This window comes from Chiloscyllium punctatum, chromosome 30, assembly GCF_047496795.1.
Source record: "Chiloscyllium punctatum isolate Juve2018m chromosome 30, sChiPun1.3, whole genome shotgun sequence".
NCBI lineage: Eukaryota > Metazoa > Chordata > Chondrichthyes > Orectolobiformes > Hemiscylliidae > Chiloscyllium > Chiloscyllium punctatum.
In genome coordinates, this window is record NC_092768.1 from 12,386,441 (window position 1) to 12,402,821 (window position 16,381).

General features: G+C 48.2%; 3 protein-coding genes across 3 annotated transcripts; 1 reads left to right on the forward strand and 2 right to left on the reverse strand.

Annotated features, from left to right (window-relative positions):
- Positions 1-4,145: 4,145 nt before the first annotated feature.
- Positions 4,146-5,308, reverse strand: LOC140455083 (uncharacterized). The gene has a single exon (XM_072549747.1). The coding sequence runs from the start codon at positions 5,306-5,308 to the stop codon at positions 4,544-4,546; it is 765 nt and encodes a 254-aa protein (XP_072405848.1). The 3' UTR covers positions 4,146-4,543.
- Positions 5,309-8,456: 3,148 nt separating this feature from the next.
- On the reverse strand, positions 8,457-8,786 carry LOC140454981 (histone H2B-like). The gene has a single exon (XM_072549656.1). It carries the CDS (start codon positions 8,784-8,786, stop codon positions 8,457-8,459), a length of 330 nt encoding a protein of 109 aa, XP_072405757.1.
- A 4,635-nt stretch (positions 8,787-13,421) lies between these two features.
- Positions 13,422-15,662, forward strand: LOC140455165 (histone H4). The gene has a single exon (XM_072549866.1). The coding sequence runs from the start codon at positions 13,540-13,542 to the stop codon at positions 13,849-13,851; it is 312 nt and encodes a 103-aa protein (XP_072405967.1). The 5' UTR covers positions 13,422-13,539; the 3' UTR covers positions 13,852-15,662.
- Positions 15,663-16,381: the final 719 nt, after the last annotated feature.

The window sequence follows — 16,381 nt, forward strand, 5'->3', positions numbered from 1 at the left end:
ATTCATTTAAGAAAGAGTTGGATAGAGCTCTCAAGGATAGTGGAATCAAGGGTTATGGATATAAGGCAGGAACAGGATACTGATTGAGGATGATCAGCCATGATCATATTGAATGGTGGTGCAGGCTCAAAGGGCAGAATGGCCAACTCCTGTACCTATTGTCTATTGATACATCCAGGCAGAGTTTCTCGAGAAATTCCGATTTTCTTTCTAAAACCCGAAAGAAATGCGGATGCTGAATACCGGAAACAAAAGCAAATTGTTGGATAGGCTCCGCAGGTCTGGCAGAGGGGAGGAAGGGTCACTCGAAACGAATCGTTAAGAGATTTCCCTCCACAGATGCTGCCGGGTCTGCTGTGATTGTCCAGCCATTTCTGTTTTTGTTTGTTTCAGATCTTCAGTAGTTTTATACCAGCTCAGTCCCTGCCCTGAACCACGTAGCACAATCTCATTTTGCCCCAGCAGCGCAGCCATTCCACATGGGATTTATTTATTTGTCTTGTCCATCTCCCTTTTAGAAAATCATAAGTGATGCTCACAACATATCGTAGAATGAGTTTATCTGGGGATTGATTTAACTTGGCTGACAATTCTTTACTCCCAATGTACTATTCGTAGGAAGAGACAGACCAGACTCAAAACAATAACTCTGCTTGCCTCCACAGATGCCGCTAATCTGTTGCGTTTCTCCTCCATTTTCTAGTTTTATTTACTATTTTAATATATTCCACGATTGCCATAAGATATCGTAAGGTAAACTTCACACAGAATTTCTTTAAATTGCTGATTTCCCTTACAATGCAATAATCGTCTGGTCGTCCACTCTGATCGCAAATGTAATATAAAACAGACCTGCGGGTGCTGGAGATCTGAAACATCGCAAATTGCGGGAGAAATCAGCTGAAATCGCTGAAGGTTCACTAGACTCGAAACGGTAAGTTTGTTTTCTCTCCAGATCAGGAATATGGTTTATTTAGGATTTGCTCAACTTAATTTAGCAAACTACTATTTTGTGTTCCACAGCGATCATAAAGTTACTTCACAGGATTTATTTGACATGCTGATTTTCGCTTCAGAACAAAATCCTCTAGTATTCCAATCATTGATACGAAGTTAGTTTGGGATTTGTTTAAATTGCTGGCTTCCTTTTAGAATGTATTTTACACGGATCATAAAATTACTTCACAAGAAAGCAGCTCACCGCCACCTTCTCAAGGACAACTCGGAACGGGTAATAAATTGTCCAGCCAGCGATATCGCACGAGTGAACAACAGAAAAAAAGGCGATTTTTTTTCTTGCCAATTTCCCTTGATCCCCCCCTCGGGTTCCATCCGCAATAATTGTACTGATAGTTTATTCGGTATTTCTTTACAAATTATATCAATGACATTCAGCGTTGTAACTAAAACGGAACTGTTTTATTTCCTAGCACGACGGGACTTTCAGTTTCTAAGGGTTTACTTCATTTTGTCTCTGGTTCTGACAAAAGTTTCCAGATTCCTCTTTCTCTACCGAGATTGTGAAGTGATTTTTTTTCTACGATTTTTTTCTCTGTTCTGGTATTGCTCCTCCATTCCCCGACGTGCTTCTACTTATGCACTACGCCAGAAATTCCAGCTGAGCTCAACCCGAACCTGGATATTAATCCGGATTTCTGCTCCTTAAAAGTGTGTACAGATTACTTCCTTACTGCAGGAGTTGAGTTGTTTTATTTCCTCAGAGAGAGCAGAACCTCTGACACTCCTGTTTTTCTTTTTTCCTTTTTTCTTTCTTTTATTACCCCTACACCACTGCCTGACTGCGGTAGTGTTTACTTTCCCCAGCCCCCATGTTGTGTGTGTGCAGGTGTGAGACACAGTGAAAGACACAAGGTGCACAAATCTTTATTCAATTTCCGCCACCAGGAAGAAAGGAAACAGGAAGTGACCAGTGACAAGCAGTGCCCTTCACATCAAAGGGCAAACAGTGATCAGACAGTGAAGGGAAGGGTAGGGATTAAGTCGAAAGAGGGGCAAATAATGCGCTCACCTCTCCCTGAACAACTCCAGGGAGACCGCGTGTTCCTTCGCCAGAGACACCCGGGCTCTAACGTAGGAGTTGAGTTGTTAATGGGCTTGGACATTGAACCACGTTAAGGGAGATGCTGACAATAGCCTGTACTCGGGCAGGTCGGAGTGGCATAAGTGAAGACTGCACATGCTGGAGATTAGAGTCGAAAGTGTAGTGCTGGAAAAGCACAGCTGGTCAGACAGCATCCGAGGAGCAGGAGAACCGACGTTTCGAGCAAAAGACCTTCATCAGCCTCATTCCCATTGAAGGGCTTTTGCACGAAACGTCGGTTCTCCTGCTCCTCGGATGCTGTCTGACCAGCTGTGCTTTTCCAACACTACACTCTCGACTTTTACTCCGCCTCGCGAGACTCACTTCATTGCTGAAGTGCTCCGATGGACATGGATGTCAAAGTCCCTCTGATGTTGTTAGGGACCATTCAATGTGCACCCCCTCTCCTTATTAGTCCTGAATTTTGACAGCTGTTTTCCTTTAGTTCCGTGCAGGTCAAACGCTTGCATTGCCTGTTATATATTAGTGTACTTGCATCATTTATATACAGATGGATCTGAGAGACGGTTATCTAGTTTTGAGAGAATTTGTGGCTCTCAAAAGAGCCGTTTATTTTCAGGGTCGTGAAAAGAGAAAGGGGTGGGCGATGTTCTCCGCTCACTTCCTGGTCTTCCTCGGCCTTGGCTTCCTCTCGCCCTGTTTCTTGCGGGGTTTCTTGTCGGGTGGCTGGGCTTCCTCCCTGGCGCAGGCGGAAACGGCCCCTTCCTTGGCCGGGAGCAGGGCTGCGGTCGGAAGCGGCTTGGCCCCCTGCTTGTGGGCCGCGCTGAGCTTGAGGGAGCCAGTGGCCGTGGTCTGCACCAGCGAGCCGCTGTTGACCAGGCTCTGGATGGCGAGTTGCACCTTGTCCTTGTTGCGGTTCACGTCGTAGCCCCTGGCCAGCAGCGCCTTGCGGAGGGAGGTGAGCGACAGGGCCCCCCGCTGCTTGCGGGCAGACAGCGCCTGAAGGATCAGCTGCGAGATCCGCAACTCCTGACGCCGCTGGCGTCGGTAAGGCCGGAGCGGTTCCTGTTGCTGCTGAGGCGGAGGCAGCGGCGGCGGCGGCTGCTGTTTCCTGGCCGCCGCACTGCCGGCCAAGGCTCGGCGCACCTTCGGCATAGTCCCTGAGTTGAGACAGACTGAGCCGCCGTTAGCCCTTCCCCTTCTATTTAAAGACTCGGGGCGGACGCGGTGGAGACGCCTTTCAAAGTGGACAATGGGGTGGTGGTGGCACAACGAGAATGGAACCGGTCTCCACACCCACACACCCGCGGTTTTCAGGAGATACGAGCTCGATACCCATCCCGGGACCTGGTAGAATTTAAACCCAATTTAGAAACCCCAGCTGCACGCACTAGAGACACTGATTCAGATCCAAACCCCGGGACCTGATGGAAATGAATTCCAATTCATCGTAAATCTTCAAGTAGTGGTCAGTAATGTTTGGTACTGTCACTGGACTGGGAAATGTCCAGACACCCCGGCTCCATGTTGTGGAGTCGCAGCATCGAATCTCACCCCGGGACCTGGTACAATTTGAATTCAATTCAACAAACATCTGAAATAGGTCGTCAGTCATGTCTTGCTTGTAGATAATGTCACTGGACTAGGAACAATCCTGACCCCTCATTGAATGTCTTCCAGACCCACAGTAAATGGAGTTGATTCTTCAGTGACTTCAGCGGTAGCCCAGCAAGTCAGTCTTCAAGGCGAAGTTCTGATGTTGGTAAAGCCAGAGATGCCCTCATCCCATGAAAGACCAAAACATAAAACAATAAAAATAAACGCCGAGAGAAGGTCAATCAGCCCTCTGTTTGAATTCTGTAGATTTATTTCACTCTTTTATTGCAATTTCGCCACTTTTTGTGCTAATAGTATTAACAACTTGAAAAGTGTGTTTGTAAGTTTTAAAGTCAAGTTTTGTTTTAAAAATAAACAGCTGAAGAATCTCCGCGGTCAGGGATCTGTTTGAGGACGGCCGGAGTAGGTTTCTCCGATGATTTGTAAGTATTTTTTAATCCGTCCAAGCGATTTCTAGAAAACGCTTCAGGGTGCAGAGGACAATGTGTATGATTTGCGATCACTTCAATTTAACTTCACGATGAGTACGAAGATAAATTTGTTCATGTGCCATCCATCCTTTGCAATTTGTATACCTGAGTGCAAACCTAAACATCCCTTTTCCAATCACTACTCATGGCTTTCTGCGTGTCTCGGGGATGTGAAGAGTCTGGAATTTGGCTTGATTTTTCTTCGTTAGTGTAAATATAACTCAAACATGCGTAGCGACTTTCTGAATATTTTGTAGATTTTAGAAGTACCATTCAAACCTCTTTGGCAATAATTGGCTTCGACTCTTTCTGAATGTCTTGTGGCTCTGAAAAGAGCCTTTTTGGTTGTAATTTGAATAGTTTTCTTTCCGTTGTAGAGCTTTCGCTTTCCCCTTCAGCTGCTGCTGTTCTGTGTGTCCGAGCCGTCCTGGTTCGCCTTCGCCGAGGCGGAGACCTCTTCCTGAGACGGGAGTACACTCGCTTCTTCCTGGGTCTTGACCGTTTTCCTGGGTTTGGCCGGCCGGCGCTTGGCTTTCCGAGGGCCGGGCCTAGCTGCCGCCTTCCTCCCGGGCTTGGGTCCCCTGGCGGTGCGGCGGCCCATCGGTTCTCTCCTGCCGAACCTCGGCCTAGACTTTCTGGGCGCCACGCTCCTCTTGGGTCTCTTGGCGGCGGCGGGCTTCCGGGGTTTGCGCCGGTTGGAGGCGGAGGCGGCGCCGGGGCCGATGGGTGGGTGGGCGGCCGCGGAGGAGGGGGCGGAAGGCGGCGGAGACCGCAGCAGCTCGCCGCTCTTTCTCAGTTTCTTCTTGCTTTCGGCGCCGCAGACGGTGGTCTCCGCTTCCCTCTGCGCCTTGGTGTTGCCGAGCTTGAAGGAGCCCGAGGCGCCGCTGCCCGAGGTCTGCACCAGGGAGCCCTTGGCCACCAAGCTGCGGACCGCCTGCTTGAGCCGCCAGCGGTTGGCCGCCACGTCGTAGCCGTTGCCCGACAGCAACTTCTTGAGGGCGGCCAGCGACAGACCACGGCGGCCCTTCTTGGTCGCGGCCGCCGCCACCGCCTCCAGGATGCGGTCGGACACCGTGGAGCTGCTCCGGGCGGCGGAGGGGGGCGGGGGCAGGGCCTTACCCTTCCTGCCCTTCTTTCGGGCCGCCACGGTGTCGGCCATGACCGCGGGGGTAAGGGGGTATGTGGGTGGGCGGTGGATGTCCAAACTCAGGGGTGTCTTTACCTCTCTCGCCTATCACTGGAAAATGAGGAGTCGCCCGTAGCCGCCGCCGCTATTTAAAGCCCTCGACCGGACGCTACAGAGTCAAAGACCAACGAGATAAGAAAAGTCCTCCTGACTCTGAGGAAGGGTCAATGGAATCGAAATTTAACAAGAATAAAACAAAGAGCTGCGGGTGCTGGAAATCTGAAAGCACAGTAGCTCTGGCAGAATCTGTGGAGAGAGGTTTTGAAGAAGATTCGTTGGACTCTAAATATTAATTCTTAGTTTTTTCTCTACGAACAGTGTCAAACCTTGAATTTCTCCACCACTGCTTCATACTTCCAGTCTCCGCAGTTTTTTTGTTTCATTTTATTATACCTCCTGTTACCCTGAACTTGTTTTTTTAATCCAGGGAAGTGTCGATGGTGCTGGAGAAGCTCAATGATATTAGCGGAGAGAGAAAAAATCGTTAAAGTTTCGAGTCCTGTGACCCTTCGTGTTTATTTCATTATCTTCCGCCCACACCCCCAGTTTCGAGGTTTAAAATCCTGTTCAAGGTTCTCATTGAAAACAATAACACACTTATTCCCTTTCACAGTCCACAAGTGCTGTCAGACTTGCTGAGATTCTCCAGTATTCTCTCCTTCTGTTTCACGTTTTCAGCCTATGCTCTTCTTTTTAAAAATTTAATTATATATACAAATCACCCTTGCCCCTGGTCTAACCAGAATCTTTTTGTTCTTCTCTCTCCCTGTTTTAAAGCCTGCACGTGTTTTCTTTTAAATTTGTTCCATTCTACCCCAATATTCATTGGGATAATCTTAGCATAAATGTTTTAGAAGAGGACGATTTCTTGAACTGGACACAAGATTGTCCAGTTCAAAAATATTCAAGATTGGATAAAAAACATACTGAGACTTATAACAAGTAAAATGGGAACAAACGAACAGATGCCCTAAAAGATTTAGGAAGTACAGAGAGGAATTCTTACAGACCAATTGTGAGAATAATCTCTTGCCTCCACTTAGTTCCTTCTTACCTTATGCAATTTCTTTAGGGCATAAAGTATTTGAAATTATTCTCGATTTATTCCCTATTTCTCCCTCCTCAATTTTGATAGTTGAACAGCACATGCCTGGGATTCAATCTCAGAGAAAATTACTTCCTCCAGCAGAGATGTTGCCTTGTTGAGTATCTACCCCCTCATTCTCCAGCTCAAGTGAAACAACACCTCTGGTTGATCTACAGTGAGAGCAAAAACTGTGGAAGGAATGGATTCACAAATGGAAAACAACGCGCATCATTCACAGTCGGCCAGATGTGACTGAAAAGATTGAGTTTGACTGAATTCAGTGACTGCACACAGAGGTGAATGACTCTTATGATTGCAAATTACAGCCCAACTCACATCAGGCTGCAGGGAGGACAGAGAGTTCCCATCATGTTATAAAACTTAGGATGTTAGAAAATAGGCATACAGGGACATCTGGATCCATATCCAAATGTCTTCTGCCACTCCAACACTGCAAAATAACAGTGAATTTGTATGTAATTCGAGAACCTCATGCACAATAATCGCAAATTATTGACATGATCTAGATTGAGTGACTCTTGAAGGAACCTTTGGACTGTGCTTTGCAACTGTAGGTTGCCAGCACTCTCTCCTTGGAACTAGTCTATTTGTTAAAAGCCTGGGCCTCTGTTGTTAGACTAAACTAGTAAGGATTGACCGTTACAATCAGTTCACAATCTCACCACGCCACTACCAAGATGATAGGTATGTATTTTATTTTGATCAAAGCAAGACTGAGGAAGTCTTTGAGCAGTTAAACCTTGGGGCTTTGGTGACAATTCACTTCAGACAGGAAAATCCACTGGTTCTGGATGCAGTTCCTTTAAATTTGTCCCCTTCTACCCCAACATTAATTGGGATAATCATAGTAGAAAGGTTTTAGAAGAGGCCGATTTCTTGAACTGGACACAAGATCCCAGCAAGTTAAGTAAGTAAATAACTAAATACAAAGTAGGAATAGTTGAATCTTACAGGTGGATATTTTAAGATTAGGCAATTTGTTCCTTCTCAATTTCTCTGCTGCTATTGCTACACTTGGAATAAATTGCAACTCTGTTTGAGGCTTGATGTGTCTCCAACAAGGGCTGTTTGAGGCTTGATGTGTCTCCAACAAGGGCTCCTTATTTGAGATAGTTTAAAATGCCGTTTTATTGGGACGGGATTTAATTGAAGGTTTTATTTTCCTAGGTTTATTCGATGACTCCCTGGCCATCTCTTGTTAGTCTAAACCAGTAGAAATTGATTGCTACAGTCAACAACATCATCACACCATAGTGAGTTTATGTTTAGCTGAAACAAGATGACAGAAATCTGGCTACAGTTGTGTGGGGGGTGTGTTAGAGACCACACCGGAGAGGTGAAAAGAAATCACAAATAGACTTATAGGGAAAATCGCAGCTGTGTTCCGGGTTCAAGTACCACCTATTATAAAGGTGTTATACCTGCCTGACCACAGGTAGTTTAAAAGTATCAATAAACGATTTCAAAAATAGGAATAATTGGCAGACAGTCAAACGAATAAATGGATTGGTGATCGGACCAGGGTTGGTTCGTTTATGCAAATGTTTAAAATTAAGATTTGTTCCTTCCCAGTTTTCCAGTTATTACATTTGGAAAGTTAGTCTTGTCTCAGAATTATTTTTGAGCACCTTTTCAGGTATGATTTTAATTTTAAGTTAACTTATTCCTTCCTACTTTCCCAATTGTCACACTTGCAGTAAATTAGCCATGGAAGAGAATTTTAAAAAAGCAGTTTTCTTCTTGGGTGGGTTTAACAGGAGATTGTTTTTAAATTTATTGTTCCCGTGTGGGAGGGGTATTTCAATTGCGGCTTGTTCCTTTCCTTTGTTGTTCTGCTTGTAAAATTGCAGCCATGGGGTTTTTAAATAGCTGCTTTTAATGGGCGTGTCGAAAATTGTTCACTGTTACAGCCCTATTTGTGAACAGTTGGAGTGGCTCTTAGAAGAGCCGTTTTTCTTTTCCGGGTGGTTTTAACAGGGAGGTATAATCCCGGTGGGGCAAGGGGACACAGTCCTACTTGGAGCTGGTGTATTTGGTGACCGCCTTGGTGCCCTCGGACACGGCGTGTTTGGCCAGCTCCCCGGGGAGCAGCAGGCGGACGGCGCTTTGGATCTCCCGGGAGGACAGGGTCTGCCGCCGGGTGTAGTGGACCAGGCGGGAGGCCTCGGCGGCCAGGCGCTCGAAGATGTCGCCCACGAACGAATTGATGACACTCATAGCCTTGGAGGAGATACCGGTGTCGGGGTGCACCTGCTTCAGCACCTTGTAGATGTAGAGGCTGTAGCTCTCCCGGCGGCGGTTCCGGCGGTGCCTCCGGTCGCTCGCTGCCCCCCGGCGGGACATCTTCATCGCCGTCTTCTTTGAGCCTTTCTTGGAGACGGCGCCCTTGGCAGCACCGGTCACCCCTGTCGAAGACGAGGCGGAGACGGCGGCCGACGAAGCGGCTGAGGAGGCGGCGGCGGCGGACGACGAAGAGGAGGCGGTGGTCGGCATGATGGACTCTGGCGGCTGCCTCCTCTCGGGAAAATCAACCTCCTTCAAACCACAGCGAGAAAGAGACAGACAAGCGCCGCTGTCCCGGGTCAACCCTGATATTCTCAGCTCCATGCAAATGAAGGATAGGAAATCCTCAATTCCCATTGCGTGCCCCGTGTCCAAATCGCACAAATCATAGCGAGGGACAGCGTCAGGGCTGTAACTTTGCAAGTGTAACAACTAGAGAGGTGGGAGTTGAGTGCTGAAGAAGAGTCTCTGGATGTTGTTCCCCTCGTGAGAAAGTCCAGGACCAGGCGGCACAGTCTCAGAAGAAAGGGCACCAATTTCAGACTGAGATGAGGAGGAATTTCTCCTTTCAGGGGGTTGTGACTCCTTGCCACAGAGAAAGCTGCGGGGACAGAGTCCGGGTGTACGTATACTTAAGGCTTTTCTTGATCAGTCGGGAAATCCAGGGAAAAGGGCAGGCAAGTGGATGTGAGGAATGTCGGATCAGCCATGATCCTGGTGAATTAGGGACAGTAGGATCTAATTATACCCGAAACGTCGACTTGTTCACCTCCTAGTGTTGCCTGACCTGCTGTGTTCTTCCAGCAACTTATTTATCTACTTATGATCCTATTGAATGGCAGATCAGGCTCGAGGGGTCCGAGGGAGTGTTGCTGAACAAAGAGACCTTGGAGTGCAGGTTCATAGCTCCTTGAAAGTGGAGTTGCAGGTAGATAGGATAGTGAAGAAGGCGTTTGGTATGCTTTCCTTTATTGATCAGAGTATCGAGTACAGGAGTTGGGAGGTCATGTTGCGGCTGTACAGGACATTGGTTAGGCCACTTTTGGAATATTGCGTGCAATTCTGGTCTCCTTCCTATCGGAAAGATGTTGTGAAACCTGAAAGGGTTCAGAAAAGATTTACAAGGATGTTGCCAGGGCTGGAGGATCTGAGCTACAGGGAGGGGCTGAACAGGCTGGGGCTGTTTTCCCTGGAACGTCGGAGGCTGAGGGGTGACCTTATAGAGATTTACAACATTATGAGAGACATGGATAGGGTAAATAGACAAAATCTTTTCCCTGGGGTCGGGGAGTCCAGAACTAGAGGGCATAGGTTTAGGGTGAGAGGGGAAAGATATAAAAGACAGCTAAGGGGCAACTTTTTCACACAGAGGGTGGTACGTGTATGGAATGAGCTGCCAGAGGATGTGGTGGAGGTTGGTACAATTACAACATTTAAGAGGCATCTGGATGGGTATATGAATAGGAAGGGTTTGGAGGGATATGGGCCGGGTGCTGGCAGGTGGGACTAGGAAATATTACTATTATGGTCATCTGTACAGCTGAGAATGAGCTTCATTATTTATAATCTCAGCGCCACCCTCACATTTAATAAATATAAAATTAAATTTGCTGAGTGGACTCTTTCTCTGAAGGTATCGGTGGCTCTGAAAAGAGCCTTTTTTTTCGGTTGTTTTGGTCATTTATTCCGCTCCTTCAGCGCTTCCCAGCCCCTGGCTCAGCTTCCTCGGAGCCGCTCTCTCCTCCTCCCGCCTGTGGTTGAGCTTCCTGCCCCCCGGGCGGCGGCTCCTTGGTCGCTTTCCGGGCCGCCCGAGTGTGACCACCGGGTCTCCGGACCCCGGTTCCTTTGGCCGTTTTCCTCCGTCCGCCGGCGGTTCTGCCCTTCTTCCGGCTGCCTTGCGGCTGTTTCTTGCTCCGTCCTGGGCTCCTCTTCCTGCCGCGGGTGGTGGCGGCCTTCCGCTGCCGACCCCGAGACTTGGGGTTAGCGGCGGCCGCTGCTGCCACCGGGCGGTTCTGACCCTCCTGATGGTGCTGCCGGTTGATTTTAAAGGAACCCGATGCCCCGGCGCCTGCCGTCCGCAGCAGCGAGCCGGTGGACACCAGGCTCCGCACCGCCTGGTTCACCCGCGAATTGATTCGCGGCACGTTGTAACCGGCGGCCGACAGCGCCTTCTTGACGCCGGCCAGAGAGAGGCCGCGGCGGTCCTGGGAAGACCCCACCGCCTCCAGGATGTGCCCGGACATGGTAGGTACTCCCCCGCCAGCGGCCGCTACCTGCCGCACTTTGGGCGCGCTCCTCCGCCGCCGCCCCTTCCTGCCGCGGGAGGAACCTTCGATCAGGTCGCCCGAAGCCATTCCGGTGGCGACTAACGCCGGGCGCCGCCTTCAACACCTCCCCCTTCCCCCCCCGCCACCACCTCCTCCTCCTTCCCCCCTCCTCCAGGATCCACCTCGAACACCGCAGGGACCGAGACTAAAGGAACGAGGCGCAGCTCCAGGGCCTTTTCAATGCTCAAGGCGGACGTGAAAGGCGAGTGCTCCGATTTAGACCCAGCACGTGCTTCCAGGACGGTCGAGAATGTTGCATTCATCCATTCCTCTCTGTGTTTATAAAATCAAATTGAGGCACAAGCTTTTATATATATTTTAAAAAATCACTCCGTTCGTTTACAACATCTTTAATGCTCTCATTCCACGATGTGCGCAAATCTAATTTGGTCGAATTGCCAACCCATCTCTGCCTAGGTGCCTCTATGACAAGCACCAATGCAAGCTTAATTTTCAATTCAGGCTTTGTAGACCTCAGTCAGGTAACCTCTCTCTTAACTGAGAGGTGTGAACAATGAAGGGCAGTGTGCTAAACGCTTTCTTAACAACCCTTTCTATACGTGATTAAAATTTCAAATAATTTCGTACCTGAACCTGTGGATCTTTCTTCTACAACACGACCCAGGACTCTGCCATTAGTTGTATAAGTCCTGCACTTGTTTGTTTTCGCCAAAATGCAATACCTTGCATTTATTCAGACTAAAGTCCATCTGCAGCACCACCGCCCCCCCTGCCCCCTCCCAACCCATTGATCCAATTGATCAAGATCTTCACTGTCTATGTATCATAATTTTTGCGTCATCTGTAAACTTACTAACCATCTTTCCTAAATTCTCAACTGAATTGTTTACACAAATTTCAATCAATTGTTGATCCAGTTCTGAACCCTGTGGAAGACCGCTGGTCACAGGCCTCCAGTCCGAAAAACAACCCTTCAACACCACCCTCTGTCTCCTATCATTAAAACAATTTTGTATCCATTTGGCAAGCTGTCTCTGAATCCCATATGATCGGACTTTACTAATTAGTCTACCGTGCGGAACCTTGTCAAAGGCTTTACTAAAGTCTGCTGCTCTGCCCTAATTAATCTTTTTGGTTACTTCCTCAAAAAGCTCAATCAAGTTTGTGAACATAATTCCCCCTTCACAAAACTATGCTGACTATCCTTAACCAATCCTTGCATCTCCAAATGCATGCAAATCCTATATTTCAGATATTTCCAACAACCTCCCCACCACGGATATCAGACTTATTGAACTGTAGTTCCAAGGATTCTCCTTACAGCCTTTCTTAAACAACGGCACAACATTAATCATCTTCCAGTCCTCCAGCACCTCACTCGTGATTACAGATGATACAAATATCTCTGCTTGCGGCCCCACAATTTCTTACCTAACTTCCCACAATGTCCTGGGATGCACTTGATCAGGTCCCAGAGATTTATCCAACTTTATGTTTCTAAGACCGCCAGTACTTCCCCTTCTGCAATGTGAACTGTTTTCGAAACATCAGTCTTTATATCCCCAAGTTCTCCAGCCGGCACGTTTTCCCTCCACAATAAAAACTGACACCAAAATATTCATGCAGCATCTCTCCCCTCTCCTTCAATTCAACACATGGATAAACTTGTTGAACATTAAGAGGCCCTATTATCTCCCTAGTTGCTCTTTTGGTCTTAATGTACTTGCAGAATCGTTGTGGATAATCCATAACCTTATCTGCCGAGGACTGAGGAAGTAACAAAGAGGATTGATGAGGGCAGAGCAGTAGATGTGATTTATATGGACTTCAGTAAGGCGTTCGACAAGGTTCCCCATGGGAGACCGGTTAGCAAGGTTAGATCTCACGGATTACAGGGGGAAGTGTATGTTTGTGCCTATGTATGTCTGTGTGCGTTTAGTGACTGAATATTTCTGCATCTATTGGAGTGCATCCGTGACTGTGTAGGTCTGTGCAATTCTTTTCGCGGACGCAGCACCACAGCTCCGAAAGCTGGGACAGAGAGAAAAAATAACTTCACAATCTCGGCAGAGAAAGAGGAATCTGGAAACTTTTGTCAGAACCAGTGACAGAATGAAGTAAATGTTTCGAAACCTGTTGGACTATAACCTGGTGTTGTGTGATTTTTAACCTTGTACACCCCAGTCTAACGCCGGCATCTCCAAATTAATATTGAGGACGTTTCTCTGCGCATTAGTGTTCATTCGTGTCCGTAGAGGAGGTCTGTGTAAATCTCTCCCCCGGACACAGCGCAACACTGCCCACTGTTGAGAGAGTAGCAATTTCCTCCCGCTCCCTCCCGCTCCCTTGCTGCCGTCTCCGCCCATCGGCTCGTCCTCAACCAGGTCCGCGGGAACCACATAAAAATCTGGGATTCGTGTCTTTTTCCCCCAGTTACGGGAGGGGATTTTCAGCGGAGCGGTGCGATTGGCACAGAGCGATAAAACCCAGAAAGCCTTAATTTTGTTACATTTGGAACCAGCGGGATGAGTGGCCGGGGGAAAGGCGGCAAAGGGCTGGGTAAAGGAGGAGCTAAGCGGCACCGGAAGGTGCTCAGGGACAACATCCAGGGCATCACCAAGCCGGCCATCCGGCGCCTGGCCCGGCGGGGCGGCGTTAAGCGTATCTCCGGCCTCATCTACGAGGAGACTCGGGGCGTGCTCAAAGTTTTCCTGGAGAACATCATCAGGGACTCGGTGACCTACACGGAACACGCCAAGCGCCGGACGGTGACTGCCCTGGACGTGGTCTACGCACTGAAAAGGCAGGGGCGAACCCTGTACGGATTCGGAGGATAGGAGGAGGAGGAAAGAGCGTTTTGTTTATTTTTTTTGTATAAACCAGCCCTTTGAAAACACCCCGAATGGAATTCGTCTGAACCACGCTTTTATTTCACTTTAATGAAACAGTACAAAACAAAAAAACCCCAAAGGCTCTTTTAAGAGCCAGCTCATTCTGTCCAGGAAGAGGGCTATTACTGAGGAGCTTTTACTTTGCATGATTTTATTGATACGTTTAAACTCACCGAGGCATGTGCAAGGAATGGGTTCTGTGTGCCCAAATAAAAGAGCATAAAGTACACGAGACGGGAGAAAACTACCTGAATCAAGGGAATGTTGGCAAATGGGACGAGTTTAGTTTGGGAAACCTGATCGGCGTGGACAAGTTGAGCCCAAAGACTTATTTCCGTGCCATCAATCTATGTGCCGATCATCAAAACACCCATCGGCAGTATTTTCATCTTACTTCCACACCTGCATTGTATAATATGGCCTTTCAAATGCTCACCTAAGTACCACGTAATTGTCTATAGAGTTCAAACGATTCTTACAGGAAATGAGTTCCAGATACCCACCATCCTGCGGGTGAAGACACCTTATCCACAAATCCCCTTAAATCTCCTGCTCCTTACCTTACATCCAAGGCCCCCTGGTTATTGACCCCTCAACTAAAGGGAAATGTTTTCCCTGGCTACCCTACCTGTGGCCTTCCCAGCAAATCCATTCTGTCTCCATCGCTGAGACTCTCCAGCCCAGGGCAACATCCTGGTAAATCTCCCAGTATTCCCACTCTAGTAATTCCCTCGAATGCGGGATCCAGATGTGGCCTAACTAACACTGTTATTTAACTCACTAACTAAGTTCCATCAAGACAGCTAGATCATTCAGCTCCATAATCTCCTTGCTCTAATATTCAGTGCCTTGACATTACTAATCAGCCAATATCACATTGAACGGAGGACTAGTCTTAAGGGGCCGAATTGCTTACTCCTGTTACTATTTACTATGTTTCTAAGTATCTTATGTGACTTCTTGTAGTGAAGCCAGTTGCTTCCCTTGAATCTTTCAGAGTTAGAAGTATTGTATTAGCAGAGGTTTTTGCTGCCTGAACCAGGAAGGTGAGCAGGGTCAGCTATTCAGAGAGGAGTTTGAGACAAGCGGGAGAAAGCATCTTGTTCTCACAGACCTAACTTGGAAGTGTTTTCAATGTATAAAGAACTTGGCTGAGGTTTTCATTGAGGTAGTGAGCGATCGGGGAGAATCTGATGGCTGTGCAGTGGGCTATTTCTTCTAAATATACAGAATTCCTTGTGTGGAAACAGGCCATTCAGCCCAAGAAGTCCACACCGACCCATCCCCATAGCTAACCACCTAGCCCCAACACTGCAGACAATTTCCCCTGGCCAATTCACCCTAACCTGCACATCCCTGGGCACTATAAGACAACTTCCCATGGCCAATCCACCCTAACCTGCACATCCCTGGACACAATGGGACAACTTCCCATGGCCAATCCACCCTAACCTGCACATCTTTCGACTGTGAGAGGAAACCGGAGCAAACCCACGCAGACATGGAGAGAATGTGCAAACTCCACACAGACAGTCGCCCGAGACTGAAAATTGATCCCAGGTCCCTGGAGCTGTGAGGCAGCCGTGCTACCCACTGAGCTACCATGCTGTTTGGGTCCTGAAATTCCTCTCTGTGGAAATTCAACACGCATATATAAGGACTGTGGGAAATAACTACTCACATATAAAAATACAGAAATTAATCAATAAAACGCTGCAGAAATTAAACACTTAAATAAAAGGATTGTGAGAATTAAACATGCAGTGTCAAGCGAGATACTCCTCTGTCACTCCACAGATGCTGCCAGAAACTGTTATGTTTCTCCAGCCATTACTACTTCCTATCTATCTGTCTAATCTATTTACATCTATCTTACGCCAGATTGTTTGTGCTGTGTGTGCTTTTTATCTCCATCTTTAGTCAAGGTAAAACCCCAGACCAGCATCCTGTCTGAGTGTCTCCCTCCCCAGAGTAGGATCCTGTCTGAATATCTCCCTCCCCAAACCCCAGACCAGAATCCTGTCTGAGTGTCTCCCTCCCCAAACCCCAGACCAGGATCCTGTCTGTGTCTCCCTCCCCAAACTCCAGACCAGGATCCTGTCTGAGTGTCTCCCTCCCCAAACCCCAGACCAGAATCCTGTCTGAATATCTCCCTCCCCAAACCCCGGACCAGGATCCTGTCTGAGTGTCTCCCTCCCCAAACCCCGGACCAGGATCCTGTCTGAGTGTCTCCCTCCCTAAACCCCAGACCAGGATCCTGTCTGTGTCTCCCTCCCCAAACTCCAGACCAGGATCCTGTCTGAGTGTCTCCCTCCCCAAACCCCAGACCAGAATCCTGTCTGAATATCTCCCTCCCCAAACCCCGGACCAGGATCCTGTCTGAGTGTCTCCCTCCCCAAACCCCAGACCAGGATCCTGTCTGAGTGTCTCCCTCCCTAAACCCCAGACCAGGATCCTGTCTGAGTGTCTCCCTCCC

What these genes read in the sequence shown, in the direction of transcription:
- LOC140455083 (XM_072549747.1), bottom strand. Translation starts at nt 5,308, where the DNA reads ATGGCCGACACCGTGGCGGCCCGAAAGAAGGGCAGGAAGGGTAAGGCC.
- LOC140455165 (XM_072549866.1), top strand. Translation starts at nt 13,540, where the DNA reads ATGAGTGGCCGGGGGAAAGGCGGCAAAGGGCTGGGTAAAGGAGGAGCT.
- LOC140454981 (XM_072549656.1), bottom strand. Translation starts at nt 8,786, where the DNA reads ATGTCCCGCCGGGGGGCAGCGAGCGACCGGAGGCACCGCCGGAACCGC.